At 31.1% G+C, this 19303-nt stretch overlaps 3 protein-coding genes across 12 annotated transcripts; 2 read left to right on the forward strand and 1 right to left on the reverse strand.

Moving 5' to 3' along the window:
• Positions 1–5596: 5596 nt before the first annotated feature.
• On the forward strand, positions 5597–10634 carry LOC105136778 (UDP-arabinose 4-epimerase 1-like). 10 transcript variants are annotated; one of them, XM_011042248.1, is made up of 12 exons: positions 5721–5851; positions 6117–6184; positions 6699–6836; positions 7000–7124; positions 7505–7618; positions 7744–7851; positions 7958–8049; positions 8582–8723; positions 8886–8980; positions 9288–9417; positions 9863–10007; positions 10097–10634. In XM_011042248.1, exons 3-12 carry the CDS (start codon positions 6776–6778, stop codon positions 10336–10338), a joined length of 1254 nt encoding a protein of 417 aa, XP_011040550.1. In that variant the 5' UTR covers positions 5721–5851; positions 6117–6184; positions 6699–6775; the 3' UTR covers positions 10339–10634. The 10 variants fall into 10 exon arrangements, with proteins under 10 accessions (XP_011040558.1, XP_011040549.1, XP_011040552.1 ...); XM_011042253.1 differs by having other exon boundaries at positions 6702–6836; XM_011042249.1 differs by lacking the exon at positions 5721–5851 and adding an exon at positions 5897–5983.
• Positions 10635–13282: 2648 nt separating this feature from the next.
• On the forward strand, positions 13283–14989 carry LOC105136780 (reticuline oxidase-like protein). The gene has a single exon (XM_011042257.1). It carries the CDS (start codon positions 13295–13297, stop codon positions 14885–14887), a length of 1593 nt encoding a protein of 530 aa, XP_011040559.1. The 5' UTR covers positions 13283–13294; the 3' UTR covers positions 14888–14989.
• Positions 14990–15070: 81 nt separating this feature from the next.
• LOC105136781 (reticuline oxidase-like protein) lies at positions 15071–16818 on the reverse strand. The gene has a single exon (XM_011042258.1). It carries the CDS (start codon positions 16774–16776, stop codon positions 15181–15183), a length of 1596 nt encoding a protein of 531 aa, XP_011040560.1. The 5' UTR covers positions 16777–16818; the 3' UTR covers positions 15071–15180.
• Between the last annotated feature and the right edge of the window lie 2485 nt (positions 16819–19303).

A 19303-nucleotide genomic window follows, 5' to 3' on the forward strand; every position in this document is an offset into this window, starting at 1 on the left:
AATCACTAATAAATTATTATTTTTTAATTTTTTAATTAAAATAATATTATTTTATTTTTTTAAATAAAATCTTAAATCTAAGTTGGGTTAAATTCACCTCCACTTGAAACAAATTTTAAAATACTAGTATTGTTTAGTTTAATCTGCCCAGCTTGGTTACTTGCTCATTTTTTGTTGACAGCTTTTTTATAAGCCCCTTTAATTGAAATTATAAACAACTGAATTACTCAATGTAATGTGTTAGAATATGTTTGGAAGTTATAATTATTTTTTAAAAGTATTTTAATATTTAAATACATTAAAATTATATTTTTTTTATTTATTAAAAATTATTTTTAATATTAGTATACTAAAAAAATTTAAAATATACAAAACAAATTAATTTTTAATAAAAAAATTAACTTTTTAAAAAATATAGTTTATACGGGTTTCTAACTGTTCTTTTCATCAACTAAATTGACTTATAATAACGTGTTTATATTATTAATAGTGGGGCTGTGTTTTAAAATAATTTTTATTTAAAAATATATTTAAATAATTTTTTTATATTTATTTTTAATATCAAAACATTAAAAATTTAAAAAAACCACTGAATTTTCAGACGTGCAGTAAAAAACAACCTGCCAACGTATTCGACCATTCTAGCTGTCCTCTTTTTTGCGAGGCGCACCTCTCTTTTTGTTTTTTGTATGGGTCCCGCTTAAATATCTAAAAAAAAACATAGTTAATATTGTCGGTTCATAATCAGTGCCTCAATTTTATCAAATCAATTAAATTTTTTTCGTTGAAAAAAAGCTTTTTTTTAAAATATTTTTTATAAAAAACATGTTATTAAAAAAAATTATTTTTATATATTTAATAATATCATAAAAAATAAATTACATATTATAAAATTATCTTAACCTAGTAGCTTAAACGGTTGAATAAGATCTTAAAATATAATTTATATTATTTTCTAACACACACTCTCGAGTAAAAGGATATAATTTATATTATTCTCTAACACATCCCCTCGAGTAAAAGTATTTTGAGTTTGAAACTTGCATAAGTCTACATTATCTTGTGTTTGATTTTTTATCAAATAAATAAAGAATGTGAGGTTTGAACTCGTGACCGCTTGGTCATCAAGGCTATGATATTATGTCAAAGAACCATCTCAACCCAATAACTTAAGTTGTTAGGTGAGGTTTCATGATATGATTTATATTATTTTTTAAAATTACAAAATATTTTTTAGTGTTTAACTATATTATAGAAAATAAACTAAAAAATTACTATGTTATATATTTTTTATATATTTTATTTTATAAGATGTAACTATATATATAATATAAATATTTTAAATATAATATTATACACATTAACCTTGTTAAATATTTCTAAAGTAAAATCTAATAATTTTTTTATTTTCAAATCCTTAAAAAAAAATTTAGACATGACCGAGGCCACAAAAATTGATTCATTTTGGGAAATGATTTTCAAGGAAAATGATTTTTCAGAGAAATATATTAATTTTAAATATTTGGTTGTATAATAAAAATTGAATTGAAAATGTTCCTAGATATATAAAAAGATAAATTGAAAAATAACACACTTTGAGTTATTAACTTCTTTAAAAATAGTTGAATTTTTATGTTTATCAAACATTTTTTTCCCCTATAATATCCTAATTTTATAACACAATTAATATGATTTAAAATGTATAATTATTGTATAACATGACATGTTTTGTATTGGAATGTATTTTATAGTAATATTATATAAATTGAAGTATTATATATACTAATATATCAAAATAATGTGCTTTTATATTATATATTGATATGTATCCTAATATTTTTTTCATATAAATATATTAGTAATTTATTATTTTCTAATAATATTATACTTTAAATTACTTTATTATTGTATTATATACCACTTTAGCTTTCCAGCTATTTATTGAAAGTGTTTTATACTTTTTTTAAAAATGAAAAACATTTTCTTTCATCCGAAGTTTATGTTCTGTCTCAACTAAAAAGTAAATTTTATTGACTAATTTCTTACAACAAGGCTAAATATAGAAAATTCAGAATAACAGTTGAAAGAAAAACAATCTTCAATCTAAAATAATATTATTTATTTTTTAAAAACTTAAATAAAAAAATATCATTTAAATTAAAAAAATATCTTGATATAAAATATAACTGGAATAAAATTTTTAGATTATAAGTTAGTGATAATATTTATCTGAGAATGTAGTTATAATTGTTTTTTAAATATTTTTATACTAAAATATATTAAAATAATTTTTTTATTTTTTAAAAATATTTTAAAATTAATACATTAAAACCATTTAAAATATATAAAAAAATTACTTTTTAGTAAAAATAAAATTTTTAAAGATATAGTTTGCATGGCATTCTCAAGTTGTATCTAATTATAAAATGCAGGGAGCAACATGGTTTTATAGAAAGTCGAGCGGTAATCATTGAATTATTATAAAATTAATTTAAAGACGAAGAAAAAGGGGAGACAGGAGCAATGACATGGAGGCACGTAACTGGTGACAGACAGAGTAGATGAGTTCCAGATACCCAAGAAAAAGCCGTCGCCCCGCTATTTCCGCTCGAAACTCGTTCGCTTGTCATTGACTGCCTCTCCCTTTCATGCATTCCTTTTTAAAAATCTATTCCCAGTACAAATTTCAAGAGATTGGGTTTTTTATTTTTATTTTTATTACTACTATTATTGTTAAACTACTTTTAAAATATATCATATTGTGTTTTTTACTAACGTTTAAATTAAGATCTAGTGACCGGTTAGTTATGTAGTTACGGATAAAGTTTACCCACAACATAAATATCACCGTTTGATTAAGAAAATACAGGTGCATTAATGGTAGGATCTATTAAAAATATAATTGTGCCGCAAGTCTTGTAGAGGTATAATTTTGCTGCTTCTCGTGGGCGAAGAATTACTAAACAGTAAAGTTATGTTCCATTGTTAACTTGAATAGAAAAAATGGTCAGTTCCGGTTTAAAATTAAAAATATATTAAATCTGATTTAACTCAACAAAAAAAAATATTATTTTATTTTTTAATTATATTTTATTTAAAAAATTAATGTCCAACATTATGATACTATATAAATTAAATGGATATCGTTTGATCATGCAACATTTACATAATTTAATTATAATCTTAATTTTATTCTTGATTTTATTTTACCTGATGTTGTTACGCTCTTAATTTTTTTTAAAAAACTATAGTATTTGTCAGATATATTTCATACATAATGAAATTGTAGATAGTTTAGTGGAATAATAAAATATATTTTATATAAAGTATTATTTGTTTCATAATTTAATAATAATAGTTAAATCTACAATATTTAAATTTAAAAAAATTAATATTAATATGTATTTTTTAAAAATATTTTACAACCTCAATTTCAAAAGCATTCTTAACCAGACACATTAAATTACTTTTTGTTCAACCTCAATTTCAATCACTGCTTTAACCAAACATATATTTTTTTAAATCAACCACAGTTAAAAGTATTTTTTACAAAAATATTTTTTTAAAACCACAACCACAACAACTACTGTAATACTAAATACACTATTTGAGAATATGGTGCAAACTACATTTCTAGAAAAAATTATTTTTTTGTTAAAAATTATATATATATATATATGCGCTGATCTCGAAAATATTTTTAAAAAATAAAAAAATATCATTTTGATATATTTCAACACGAAAAATATTTTGAAAGACAATCACAACAACACTTCTAAATATACCCATATATTTCATTTTAGATTACCAATTTCATGGTATTTTCTATTCAATTTTAGAAAAATTATATGGCCTTAATTTTTATACATATCAAAAAAATTAATCTTCACAGGGATCTGGGTTCTTTCACTACATTCATCTAACTACTTTTTCTTGTTTTGTGAAATTTAATGGAATGGGAGATTTAGACCGGTATTGAGTTTTTTTTTTTTCCAAATAATTCTAAAAATACAACTTTCATATGAATCAAGTGCTTTAAAAAAAAATAAAAAAATTCCCTTGAGATTCAATCTCAAAATATCAACCAATAAAAAAAAATATAGCACATTAATTATTTTTTTGAGTGTAGTTGTGGTTATTTTTTTAAAATATTTTTTATTTCAAAATATATCAAAATAATATTTTTATTATTTTTTAAAAATTATTTTTAACATCAACACATCAAAATAATTTTAAAACACTAAAAAAAATATTAATTTAAGATAAAAAATTAAAAAATTAAATTTTTTTAAAAGCACTTTTAAAATAAAATAAAATAAAAAATAAATAAAGTCACAAAAATACCTACATGTGTATATAACGTTTTGCTACTTTGATAACTTGAAATTCAACACAAAAATACCTACACGTGTATATAATGTTTTGCTACTTTGATAACTTGAAATTCAAAATTATACAAATTTAGGGAATGTTTATTTTGTGTAATTGTTTTAGTCAAATCCTATATGTATATAATATTTAACTTGAAATATATCTTATTATAAAAATATTTTACATATAAAATGCTTTTCAATGATAATAGTGGAGGGAGAGATAATTGATAAAAAAATACATATAAAATATTTAATGGAACTTTATCATTTAAAAATATTTTACATTAAATAAACCAAGTTTGAAGGTTTATTGTGAAATATTTTTTATAGATTATTTTTTTTGTAAAATATTATATTAAAAATAAATATAAAAAATATTTTCTATTTTTTTTGAAGACAAACAAGAGAAAATCTAAAAAATATTTTACAAACCTTTATTGTAATATATTCTCCTTAAAGTAGTTGCTATGTAAATATATCATAAATTACAATATTTTCGCCATAAAGTACAAATGTTTTTCTACTTTATATTATTTTTAAATTATAATAAACTAAAATAACATAATATAATTATTAGAAAACCTAAAGAAAACATCATATCATCTTAAAAATCAATTCTTCCAAAGGAAATGCGTTGCGCCCTAGCAAAAGTTTTATCCTTGGTGTTCTTCATATTGCGCCACAATTATCGCGTCGCCAAACCGATATTAAAAAGTTGGAGCATGATGGGTGGGACGTGTGTTCGATGTTGTTTTTAAAAATATTTTTTATTTTAAAATATATTAAAATAATATTTTTTTTTATTTTTAATTGTTTTATATTAATATATTAAAATAATTTAAAAATATATAAACAAATTTATTAAAAAATAAAAATTTATTAAAACTTCAGTACAAAAAACAGTTCCAAACAAACACTTAATTTGATATTTTATTTTCACTTGTGTTTAAATATGTTTTAAAAATATAGTTATATTGCTAAAAATATTAAATTAATATTGTTTTAATGTTTTTAAATAATTTTAATATATTTAAAAAGTTTTTAAAAAATATTTTTAAAATCAAAATACTGAACACGAAATAATTAGTGTTAAAAAATAATATTTTTCTTAATTGAATCTTCAAACCTCCTCTCTCTCTCTCTCTCTCTCTCTCTCATGTTGTCATTCGACGACAACATGGAATGCACAGAGAATTCTCCGCGTTGTCATTCGATGACAACATGGAATGCACAGAGAATTCTCCGCCTATGACTACAATTCTTCTCTTACACATTCAAACGTACCTTAACAACCGGAACCCTCCATTCTCTCGTCTTCACCTTTTTTTCTTCTTGTACTTGTACGCCTCTCTCTCTCTCTCTAAATTCTTACAAGTTTCCTCTCTCTTTAAAAATCTTTAATTTATTTCTGTAGTTAGACTTCTCTCTTTTTAACGTTTTCTTGATCATCTTTTTGTGGGTTCTGCGTCATTTCTCATGTGAGTGCACATGTCCTTAAATTTCAAGCGTTCTCTTCCATTCTTTGCTGTATATTTGTATCTACAGTAAAGATAGATCTTTTTTTGGTTTTTGATCAGGAAAATTGGTTTCTTTTGGGAAGTTCGTTAGTGGTATTGATGTTAGAATTTAAGTATTTTTCTTTGAAGTAGACTGCTGCTGCTAAACATTTGAGCTTTTTTCTTGTTCTTGTTTTGATTAACTAGCTCTTTTTTGATAAAGGTGTGATTTTTGGGATTTTTTCAGTGTTTTTGGAAATAGGTTTTGATTGATTGGTGTTCTTGGATCTTGAGGAATTCCCATTTTGGGATTTGGTTTGTTCTTCTGTAAAATGTTTTTTTCCCCTTATATTTGGTAGAAGCTTCATCATTTGTCTATGGTGGACATTCTATATGAGAATTTTGCTTTTTGATTTCTGGTATCAGACATGCCCTGACAAACAATTGCTATGTCTCTGCATTTTTTTAATTGATTTTATTTTTTATGTAACAAATGGAGTTCTGAGGAGTGATTTCTTGTGTTTACTGGTTTTTCTGGATCTTGAAATTCTTCTCCTTTTCTCTCTTTTAACTGGTTTCAGATTGTAAAGAATTGAATTGAGTGGTGAATTTTCCTGGGTTTTTGTTTTTCCCCATTTGAATTGTATTTTTTTTTGTACTTGTAGTGTTTAACCTTTTGCTCTCTTTGTTTCGTTTTGTTTTGGCTTCAAATACTTGTATAGGGCCCAGCTGGTCTTCCTTTTGGTTCTGATTTTACCTTCCATGTCTTTTGGTCTCTTCTCTTTCAAACTCTATCATTGCTAATTGTTTGAATTTGATTTCATTGCAGCAGACTGGAGCAGAAAATCACTGATACTGAAACTTAGTTTTGAGAGAGAAAGGGACTGGAATTGAAGGACTCTCCAAATGCTAAACTTTGGCAGGACCAGAGCTCAGCCAAGGTCCAATAGATCTATGTCTCTTGGAGGTCTGTTTCATGGCTCTACATTTTGATATCAAAATGCTCCTCTTTACTCCCTTGATGTTTATGGCGACGCAATTGTTTGGTTGGCGTCTGTTTGCTTGAATTATATGAAGCTGCTAGTTGCTTTCAGGGTTTGATTTTTTTGGTTTTGCTCATTCTGTTGCAGGCATGGATTATTCAGATCCAAAAAGGAAAAACAACGTTGTAGGAAAGATTCTTTTGGCTGCTACCCTCACAGCTTTATGTATAATTATGCTAAAGCAATCTCCGACCTTTTATTCTCCAAGCCCGGTAACTCCTTGATCCTTTGTTCATTTGTCTTCTGTTAAGTCAATACTCTTTTGGTGTGGAAGAGTTGACATCAAAATAATTAACAGGCATTTTGATTGCTTGGACTTGTCCAAGCATCCTGTTTTTTCCCCTGAAGCTGCAGAAATGGCATTTTGAAACTTGAAGCATGTTTATTATTTGCCCCTAGAAAATACAGGGTCATCTCACTCTAGGAATTGTATTGCCACCTTTACTTCTCCAGTAAAGAGCATTTGGATTTTTTTGCGCGCCTCTTTCAAAATGTGAAATCGGTTGTCCAAATCTCAATTATGTTCGGCCATTGAATTACAAATTGAGTTTATGACATTTTTTTTTAATGTACTTGATGATTTGTTTTTCAGTTCTCTTTGCATGAAGAAGGGGTGATCCATGTCCTTGTGACAGGTGGTGCTGGCTTCATTGGTTCCCATGCTGCATTGCGACTTTTGAAGGATGGTTACCGAGTAACCATAGTGGTATGTTCCTTACATGAAACATAGCAACTTCCTTTCAGATCTGTTATCGCTTGAAAGATCCTGTTATCACCCGTGATGTTAATATCTCTATATATTTAATGTAAAGATTTTCATATTGTTAACAGGACAACCTTTCTCGAGGAAACATAGGTGCAGTCAAGGTTTTACAAGAATTATTTCCGGAGCCCGGGAGGCTTCAGTTTATATATGCTGACCTGGGAGATCCTAAAACTGTATCCTTATAATTTGATATATATAACGTATAATGCTGATTTTAGGTTGTTTATAAAGATAGCTGAACTTGGATGTTGCAACATGTTTCCTTCACCAAAATGCCAGGTTAACATTATCTTCTCACAAAATGCATTTGATGCTGTGATGCATTTTGCAGCAGTTGCATATGTTGGGGAAAGCACCATGGACCCCCTGAAGTAAGCTTTCTTTTTGATTTCCTGTTGAACTTGCTGCAAAGTAGTTTGTGTGATTACAAGTTTAGGTTTTCCTTTTCTATTGCCACATGGAATAATAAGAAGTTTAAAGAAGGTATCACTGAAACCACTTTTCATACAAGGGATTTTTTGGATAGCCTGATTCTATGATTTGCGTACAAGAACTGCAAGTAAGATTTAGATGATGGGATAACAGGCATCAAATTATTGCAGAATAGCCTGATTCTAATAGCTTAGGGAAGCCAATTATGGTTGAAACTTCTGTTGTATCTTGCATATTGTGTTTCTTAGTCCAATAATCATAGAAAATCCACTGGAAGCTATAGAATACTTACTGAACATTGATTTTGAAAACTTATATAATGTAAATCAAGTCTTGAGATTTTCTTTTATCATATAGTTCACTTTGTATGGATATGGGATCATCTTCTAACTGAAAACCTATATTCTCTGTCAAAATCAATACACTTAATCATGTGTCCAAAATGATGATATGCATGTCCTTGTTGTGCAGGTACTATCACAATATCACATCAAATACCTTGGTAGTGTTGGAGGCAATGGCTGCAAGTGATGTAAAGACTTTGATATATTCAAGTACATGTGCAACATATGGGGAGCCTGAAAAGATGCCGATTACTGAAGTAACTCCACAGGTTTGAGTTAAAAACTTTCTAACTGGCATTCTTTTTTCTTCTGCTTGTCCTGTCTACAGTTTCATTTAGGTCAAGAGAGTGCAAGAATGAACGCTACAACTTGTTTTCCTTTTTATCAGGTTACATGATAGGTGACTGAATTATGTTTGTCCCTCAACTCAGGTACCCATTAATCCATATGGAAAAGCTAAGAAGATGGCAGAAGATATCATCCTTGATTTTTCTAAAAACTCAGACATGGCAATTATGATATTGAGGTTGGTGTTGAGTATCCTTATACCCTTTTCTTTGAATTATTGACTTTCCAATAGCTGGCATATTCTTACTTGTTATTTTTGAAGTATTTCTCAAATGCTTTTCGTTCAATTTACTAGTTGATCTCTGTTTTTTTTTTAGTATTCCTCAAATGCCCTTCAGTATTTGAACTAACTGCAGAAGATGAAGATTTGAATACAAAATTGATATTTTAAAGCAACATCCCGTCATTAAATGAAAGTTAAATAATGATAACTGCTCACTATTAAAGGGTGTGAAATGATGAATGCTTTTTCGATCAACTTTCAGATACTTCAATGTGATTGGATCAGATCCAGATGGCAGGTTAGGTGAGGCTCCTAGACCTGAACTGCGTGAACATGGACGAATTTCCGGTGCTTGTTTCGATGCAGCTCGTGGTATTATTCCTGGGCTGAAGGTACTTTTACTTGTTTTTTTCCTTGAATTTTCCCTTTAGACCAAAATTGCAACTTGACTGTTGAGTTATTTCAAGGCTAACCTGCGAAAAAATTAGAAATTTCAGTTTGTATTTTGGTAGAAATATATGATTCTGCAATTCCTGGTGAAAAGGAGATTTTCTTTATTCAATCTTTCAGAAAAAGAATGTAGAACACTGTGCCTTCCTGCTTTGTAATTGTTGTTACTTTGATTTTCAGAACTCGGCTGGTTTAGTTTTAGGTGTTGATTTCCTTGCTGAAAATTTGGACTCTTTGGGAGTCTGGGAATAAGGCTATTGGGACATTTATTGAGTTTTCGTACTTAGAGATTTCTTCCATATTCTTTGTGCCATGCCCTGATCTGTTGTATTTACATTACAAAGAATGAAATTCTTAGAATGTGTTGGTGTTGTTTTCACTTTGCAGGTTAAAGGAACAGACTATAAGACGCATGATGGAACTTGTATAAGAGATTATATTGATGTTACTGATCTTGTTGATGCTCATGTGAAAGCACTTGAAAAGGCAACGCCTGGTAAAGTTGGAATCTACAATGTTGGCACTGGAAAGGGTGGGTGACCAAGTTTCACTGTTCTCTACGTGATTTTTCAGTCTTCTTGTGTTCTCAAGCTGTTGTTTGTTTCTTGTTTCTATTATCAGGTAGATCAGTCAAGGAGTTTGTTAAGGCATGTAAAAAGGCAACTGGTGTAGATATCAAAGTTGAATATTTACCTCGCCGTCCTGGTGACTATGCTGAAGTATACAGTGACCCATCAAAAATTTACCATGAGCTGAACTGGACAGCGCAATACACAGATCTCCAGAAGAGCTTACAGACTGCATGGAGATGGCAAAAATCACATCAAAATGGGTATGGATCACCTTTGGTGATGGCTTCTTGAACATTTAGGGAAAGAGTGTCCATAGCAGAAATTTAACTCAGGCACCCGCAGCCCCCATGCAGCAACGACTTCAGTTGTGTTTCTATTCTCCCGTAGAAGTGGTTTTCAGATAAAGATCATTTTTTTACTTTCTAATATAGTGTTAGGAGCGGCCAATTCATTACATGTATTCCAACCAATAATATCTCAATAATACTATTCCCTGGCGCAGGTGTAGCTTCTATATTGATTCTACCCTTTTGTTCATACACATCGGTTATCATAGTTCATGTTCAATAAAGCTGGTTTTTTGAGAATAGGGACTCTGCTGTTTGCCTCCAGAATCATTTCATTTAGCCAAGTTAACCTGAACTTTGTGTAGAGCTCTGCCATGGTCAAACCTTGAGTGGGTGTGTGAAGCACCAAAAGAGAGCATTGAAGAAGCTGCTAGGCTTACAAGATTCTAGTTTATAAGAATGTTGACCAAAGGGCTCTTGACATTGCCAGTTCCTGGCTGCCATTGCAAATCGTGGTTCTATATTCTGAAAATAATGGTGCTATGTTGTCATTGGACTCTTATTATTTATGCCTACGTTATAATTCTTTGATGGAAATTAATTCAGACTTCGAGCAGGACTCAATTATAACCAAGTTCCTGTAGTTTATATATGTTGGCTGACTAACTAGTCTTCATAGTTTCATGAACTATATATTTAATTTCTATGTTATTAAATCCATTTATTGCTTAATTATTTCATCTATTTCATGTTTTTTTTCTCCAATTATTATGTTATTTTTTGTTTCAAGAAATAGAGAAAAAAGAGAGTAGAAGGACTAGAGCAGCTAGGCATTGAAAATTATAGTAAATGAAATAACATGTTCATTGTATTAGAGGGCACAGGCTTGCATTGCATGATTGGTGATTGTTCTGTCGAGAACTGTGAACCAGAATCATTCCAAGACAATCGATCATTGTAGTAAGGACTAGAGCTTGTTCTTTCTCTCGGACAATATATTTTGTAATTGACAGTTGTGATCATGTGTGAACCAACCAGCTAGATTTAATATTTTGTTTATGTAAGAGCAGCCCTCTTGAAATTATCATAAGAAATTGGAAGATTAGTAAAGATACCTTCTCATTATAATCCTTGTTATTAAACCTTATCATGCCGTGACGAGCCAGAACAAATTTTGTTACGGGCTTTTTTAAACCCAGGACTCGAGCCTCAGACAGGGTGATCCTAACATTTTAGAATTCTAAGAGTTCTCTGCATTAACTTTGCACTAATACAGTTGGCTTCCTGTCTTTCCCCACAGCAATCAAATTTGTCTGAACATGCAGCCAGGAACTGAGAGACAAAACCTGAAAATGAATGCTTCAATGTCTACAACACTCTCAAAATGATGTTCTTTTAATTTTTTTTAAAGAAAATTAAATTAAATTTTAATAGCAACAAGATCTCTCCAAAAGAGAAGAAAGGTACAGAAATTTTGGAGACAAAGGTTTTGATTAAAAGATGTTGAAAAATTGTATAATTGGCTAAAACAGGCCGTAGCTTTGAACTATCTGGTCTTGACTTCATCTCTTTCACATAGAAATGCTTGTAGCTATCATAAATTCAAATTGAATAATTATTTTCATGTGTTTGGAATATGACATATAATATTTCAAGTATTTTTTTCATTGCTTCAATCTAATGTTATTAAATTCAGTTTGGAATAATAAGTCAACTCAATAATTTATTAATCTAAAACTTGATTTGAACCGAGTTTTATATCAAATTAAATATAAATTAATCCGGTCAAATCTGATTAATCTAATAAAAAATTAGGTTAAATTAATTTTTTTTTAAACCATGTTGTTTAACTCTTTATTTTTTAAAAAAAATCTTGATAAGATTACATTTTAGAGGTAAGTAACTTAGCTTGCATTCACCTTACCACCTATGAAATAGGACTTGAAATAGGTCAAATGCCGTGTTGATTTTCTTTAACTATGCTTCAACCCCTTTTAATTATCTTGCTAATTAAACTAGCTAGCCAAATCAGAAATCCATAAATTGAATGGGATTGAAAAAACGTAATAGTATTTTATATTTGATTCCTTACTGTTCTATATTCATTCATTCATTAGTTTATAAACTGAAAATTTTCATATAATAATTTTGAACAACATTAATTTAAACCAAATTAAGGAACGTAACAATCTTAATCTTAATTACAAGGAGTTTAAATTTTTTTCTAAATATTTAAACGCTATTAATTCAAAAATCTTTTCTAACAGCATTCTTAAACTCAATTCTACTTAGCGGGTCAACTTGGTAATTGACCCAACCGAGATTTTTAAGAGAGAATTAATAAGGTTAAATTAGATTAGTTTAGTTAAAATTTAATTTAATTTTAATTTTTTATTAAAATAATATTATTTTAATTAATTCAAATTAACCTATTTAATCTATAACCCAGGTGATGACCGGCCGGGTTTTTACAACTTTCTCACAACTTGTTATCAAGCCAGAACATACCCCTGCAAGTACTGTGCATAATGGACCATAGCATTGCCAAAGTTCTTCCTTCGCAATGCATTTATGATAATGTGTGAGCCAGCTAAGTATGCAAGACTTTTTATGTGTCAGTCAGCCTCTTGAATTTCTGAAAAGAAACATTCCAAGATATACGCAAATTAAATATTCAAAGTCTTTGACACGCAAGATAGAGAAAGCATTGAATATTTTGTGATACTGTTACCTTGGATTAATGGAGAAAGCATTGAATATTTTTATGATACTGTTACTTTGGATTAGCATTGAATATTTTGTGATACTGTTACTTTGGATTAATGGAGAAAGCATTGAATATTTTGTGATGCGGTTTCTTTGGACTAATTAATAGAGAGTTGCCTTCATCTCTTGCTTCCTACAAATACAGGCATGCAATGTGTCTGCAAATGAAGCCTGAAGCATAATATCCATAAAAAATGAAGGCTTCAATGTCTCTGAGACTCTTTGTATTTTCAGTTCTTTTGGTCTTAGTACCGCTAGCAACTTCTGATACATCTCTTGACAGGTTTCTAAAATGCCTTCCTAGCCACAGTGATTCCTCTTACCCTGTTTCTAGAGCCATTTACAGGATTACTAATTCCTCTTTCGAACCTACTTTGCGAGCATATGCAAAAGCCAGCAGATTTCTAACCTCAACAACCCCAAAACCGCTTGCAATCATAGCTGCCACGCATGAATCCCATGTCCAAGCAACTGTTATTTGTGCGAAGTCTAATGGCTTGCAAATCCGAATCCGTAGTGGTGGACACGACTATGAAGGCCTTTCATACGTATCTAATGTTCCGTTTGTCATTCTTGATACGTTTAACCTCCGTTCTATCGACATAGATGTTGCGGGGAAGACAGCTTGGATTCAATCCGGGGCAACTACCGGTGAACTTTACTATAATATTGCCAATAAGAGCAATGTGCTTGCCTTTCCGGCTGGTGTTTGCTTGACTCTTGGTGCTGGAGGACACTTCAGTGGTGGGGGTTATGGGCCTTTGATGAGAAAACATGGTCTTTCGATTGATAATATCTTCGACGCGAAAATAGTTGATGTCAATGGCAAGATCCTTGATAGAAAGTCCATGGGAGAAGATTTGTTTTGGGCAATCAGGGGAGGTGGTGGTGCAAGCTTTGGTGTCATCCTTTCTTGGAAGATCAGTTTGGTTGATGTTCCCCCCAAAGTGACAACATTTACTGTCTCTAAGACGTTGGAGCAAGGTGCAACGGATGTTGTTTACCGGTGGCAAGAAGTTGCTAGTAAACTGGACAAAGAACTTTTCATAAGAGTCATGCCACGGGTAGTCGATGGAAGCTCCGGGAGTAACAAGACTGTCAGGGTTTCCTTCATTGGCCTCTTTCTAGGACCGAGCTGCAAACTTCTTCCCTTGATGAAAAATAGCTTCCCTGAATTGGGTTTGCAACAGAAAGATTGCAATGAAATGAGCTGGGTAGAATCCACACTTTACTGGTTCGGTCTTCCAAATGGAACATCCATTGAAACTCTACTCGATAGGCCTACCCGAGCAAGCTTTTTCAAAAGGAAATCTGATTATGTACAAAAAGCCATCCCAAAGAAAGGCTTGGAAAAAATATGGAAGACGATGATCAAGGTAGAGCGAGTATGGATGCAATGGAATCCTTACGGAGGAAGAATGGATGAGATTCCAGCTACAGCAACTGCATTTCCTCACAGAGCTGGAAACTTGTTCAAGATTCAGTACTCCGTAGACTGGAGTGATCAAGAAGGAATTGAGGCTGCCAACCATTACATAGATTTGATAACACAACTGTATGATACAATGACACCATATGTGAGTAGCAATCCAAGGGAGGCATTTCTCAACTATAGAGATGTTGATATTGGTAGCAACCCTAGCAACCAGACCAGCTTTGAGAAAGCTAAAGTCTATGGCAACAAGCTTTTCAAGAACAACTTTATAAGATTGGTGAAAGTCAAGTCAAGGGTAGATCCTGATGATTTCTTCAAGTATGAACAAAGTATTCCAGCTAGTTTGAAATGAGTAATTAAGCAAAAAAAAATTGTTTAGTTCAAGAATAAATTATTATCTCCGTAAACTGAGAATGGCTTTGATCATATTCACCTTAACATGTAATAAATCATAATTAATAGAAAGATCAATTCAAAAACTTCAATGAAATTTTAAAAATAATTTTATGTTATTTTCTGAGCGGTGAGATTATTATTAGCTTAAAGAAATCTTGCAACACAGTTTTATTATGGGAAAAAAGCCCAAAAAAATCACAATACACAATATTAAACTTAATTTCAAAACAATAGACTTGTAGACTTTTACTACATCCAACGGGGAGGAATACTTTGTTCATGCTTGAAGAAGTTATCTGGATCAACCATTCCCTTGACTTTCACCAATCTTAGAAAGTTACCCTTGAAGTATTTGAGGCCATACTCTTTAGCTTCCTCGAAGTTGGTCTGATTGCTCGGATTGCTGCCAATATCAAGATCTCTATAGTTTTGAAATGCCTCCCTTGGGAATTTGGTGACATATGGAGCCATTGCATCATGCATTTCTCTTATCAGACTTATGTAGCGGTCTGTGGCCTCGGTCCCTTCTTCACTCCAGTTTATGGAGTACTGGAGTTTGAAGAGGTATCCTGCTCTGTGAGGGAATGGAGTTGCGGTATCCGGAATCTCACTCATTCTTCCTCCAATAGGGTTCCATTGCATCCACATTGGCTCGGCCTTGATCATCATCTTCCATATGCGTTCCAGAGCTTCCTTTGGAACAATATGGTTGACGTAATCAGACTTGTTCTTGAAATAGCTTTGCGCTCCACGAGGCCTATTGAGGAGAACATCGATGGACGTACCATTTGGCAAATCAAACCAGAAAAGTGTGGATTCTATCCATCTCATTTCGATACAGTCGCTTTGCTGCAAACCCAATTTAGGGAAGCGCTTGTTCATCATGGAAATAAGGGTTCCACTTTGTCCGAGAAAGAGGCCATAGAAAGAGATTCTAATCGTCTTTGTACCTTCGACACTTCCATTGGCAACTTGTGGCATTGCTCTGATGAAAAGCTCTTTGTCTAGCTCAGTGGAAACTTGTTGCCACTGATAAAAGATATCAGTTGCACCTTCCTCCAAGGTCCTATCAACCTTGAAAACAGTCACTTTAGCCGGAACTCGAACCAAATTGATCTTCCAAGAAAGAATGACTCCGAAGCTTGCTCCACCACCTCCTCTGATGGCCCAAAATAGATCTTCCCCCATTGTCTGCCTATCAAGGATATTACCTTTCACATCTACTACTTTCGCATCAATGACATTATCCACCGAAAGACCATATTTCCTCATCAGAGTCCCGTACCCTCCTCCGCTAATATGACCACCTGCACCAATTGTAGGGCAAACACCAGCTGGAAAGGCATGCACGTTACTCTTGTTTGCAATATTGTAGTAAATTTCACCAAGAGTTGCCCCAGCTTGAACCCATGCCGTTTCGCTGGCAAGATCTATGTCGATGGATCGGAGATTGAACATGTCGAGGATGATGAATGGGACCTCAGACACATAAGAAAGACCTTCGTAATCATGGCCACCACTCCGGATTCTAACCTGCAAGCCATGAGACTTTGCACAAACTACTGTCGCTTGGACATGGGATTCATGCAGGGCAGTGACTATCGCAAGTGGCTTCGGTGTTGTTGGGGTCAGAAATCTACGGTTGTTGATGTATGTCAGCAGAACAGACTCGAAAGAGGGGTTGGCAGTGGTATAGATGGCTTCAGAAATAGGGTAAGAGGGAAGGCTATTATTTGGAAGGCATTGTAGAAACTTGTCAAGACTTGGATCAGAATTAGCTGCCAGTGATACAGACAGCAAGAGGGCTGAGAATACCGAGAGAATTACAGCCATTGAAACCTTCATTTTAAGGCAATGCTTGAGTGTTGTTACACCTTGAATGCATGGCTGTATTTATAGATGGAACGGGAGGGAGCCAAGGAATGTTTCTTTTAGGGCAAGTAACCCTAACCCTATTTTATCAATGCTAATGCATACTTTTACCATTCCCAACAACGTACACTTCCTCTAGACCCCGTCGCATTCATTGAATATTTTGCATATCTAGCGATATTGTCAATAAAGATGAGCGTAGATATATGTAAGCATGGATGGTTGAAGTCATGCATGGAAATGATAAAATATATAAACGAAAGAGAAAGGCATGGTGCTGTGCTATTAATCGTTCCATCATGATCATTATCAATGGAGCTTCTACTACCAGAAAATTGTTAAATTCAAATTTCCATAAACAATATTAATAGTAAATTATAGAAATATTTACTGATAAATATTATCTCATTATTTTTATTGGTATTGACTAATAAAATCGATATTTAAATAACGATAAAATATTCTATCTGTAATATTATTAATTATTTTTAAAACAATAGATATTGATACACGTCAAGTAACAGATTTGATTATACATGGTTAATCAAGAAAAGAAATAAATAACATTATGATGGCTTAATTTTCTTCCCCTCATCAGTCATCCATGAGAGGCATACTTATCGATAATCTACAGGATAATAAAAAATTTCCCTTTTCATTTGTTTCTGCTAGGTCAAGTTTCTTTGGATAGACTTCTGGTTGATTCACAGGAAACTTCTTGCAAGCTTTGGTTATGGTCATAACAATACAAGTTTGTGAATACGGTGGTTGAAAACACTGATCCCAGCTTCATACATGGTTTGATAGTAATTCTGGGGCAAACCTCAAATTAGTTCTCCGAATATATAAAACGTTTCTTGATATAGTCATCCAACCATCAATTTATCAGTCGAGCCCTCATTAGATTCAGTGTTTCCTTATCAATTAGTTCCTATTTATCTATAACTAAATATTTCAGACCCCGCGATTGAAACTCACAGGGAAATATGTTGTGCGAAGCAATTTATAGGAATCTTCACAATTTTTATTACAAATTAGGAATATACAAGTCCTTTTATATGATATGCAATCAAATTCTTCTGTTTCCTAATATTTATCGACCCTAGTTTGCCCAAATCTTAGATGTGACAATGCCCAATTTTCCCTCCATTCAAAACACAAGAGCATTTGGTAGTATAAAATTGCTCCAATTTTGCTACAATTTGCCTAAACTTATCTTGAATTGCAAGCTATGACTTGGTATTTTTGCACCCACGATTTCTAGAAAACAGGTTTAATTAGGAAACGCAAGCATGCATGCTTATCACCATCTCCAATTATTTTAACAAAAAGATACAGTTGAAGAAAGGTAGAATGATATGATCTGTGGTTAGGGATTGAAACGAGAAGCTCTGCATGGTTGCAGGACTAATACGAGGTTTGTCAAACGTTCAAAGATCAGTAATTTCTGACGAATGGCCTGAAGGAAAGACCAGCATCAATTTCCTCCATTAATGTGGTATGATTTTTCCACAATCCATATTTTCAACCATGGAAACCTTGTATAAAAGTCCATAAAATGTTAATTCTGAAGAATAATAGAAGCTGAATAATCGTCAATAAACAAAAAAAGAAAAGAAAAGAAGGAAAGAAAGAAACAGTGATGGCTTGAGTTTTTCTCTCTGAGCCATGAATGCATGAGTTCCATCCATATTGATGGAAAGTTCAAGGTCAAGTCCCTGTATTTTTGTAAGGTCTTCTTGCAAAGATTTCCATGGTCAAATGGTTTGGTTTTGATTAACGTATGTATATTGGTCGAAACACTGCTGCAATTGATGACCTGTGGTGCAAACTGCGTTTCGCATAAGACGTGCCCCGCGTGGCGAAATGAAAACTAAAACTTCGTTTGTTTTGTGAAATATGGTTTTTTAAAAATTATATTTTATTTTTCTTTTTGTGTTTAGCTATTATTGGAAAAATTAGTTAATAAAAAAATATTTTTCATAAAAAAAATCTAGTTTAGTTTTTATAAAAATATTTTCCTGTTATTTTAAATGAAAAATATATAAAAAATATTATATCAAATTTGATTATCAAATTTTTAATTATTATTATTTATTATTTTAATTAAAATTTTTTTTATCAAACTTCATCATTATTTTATTATTATTATTTATTTTATTCAAAATATATAATTATAATTTATTAAATTTTTAACTTTATGTTATATTAATTATTATTTATTTTATTTAAAATAATTCATAATTTTTTTTTTTAATTTTATACTAATTCAACTTTTTAATTTGTAAATTTTTTTCATGAAAAAAAAATCTTAATAATTTATTTTCTAACTCATACCAAATACTAAAAAATATTTTTTAATACTAACAAACATGAAAAAATAAATATTTTTTTAAAAATTTATTTTTCAATAAAATCACTTTTCAAAATGAAACCAATTTCTAAGAACTAAATAAATGAATGTGTAGAGGGATGCGACGGCATATTACAAGACCACATC

Source organism: Populus euphratica, unplaced genomic scaffold (assembly GCF_000495115.2).
Source record: "Populus euphratica unplaced genomic scaffold, PopEup_1.0 scaffold62.1, whole genome shotgun sequence".
Classification (NCBI taxonomy): Eukaryota; Viridiplantae; Streptophyta; class Magnoliopsida; order Malpighiales; family Salicaceae; genus Populus; species Populus euphratica.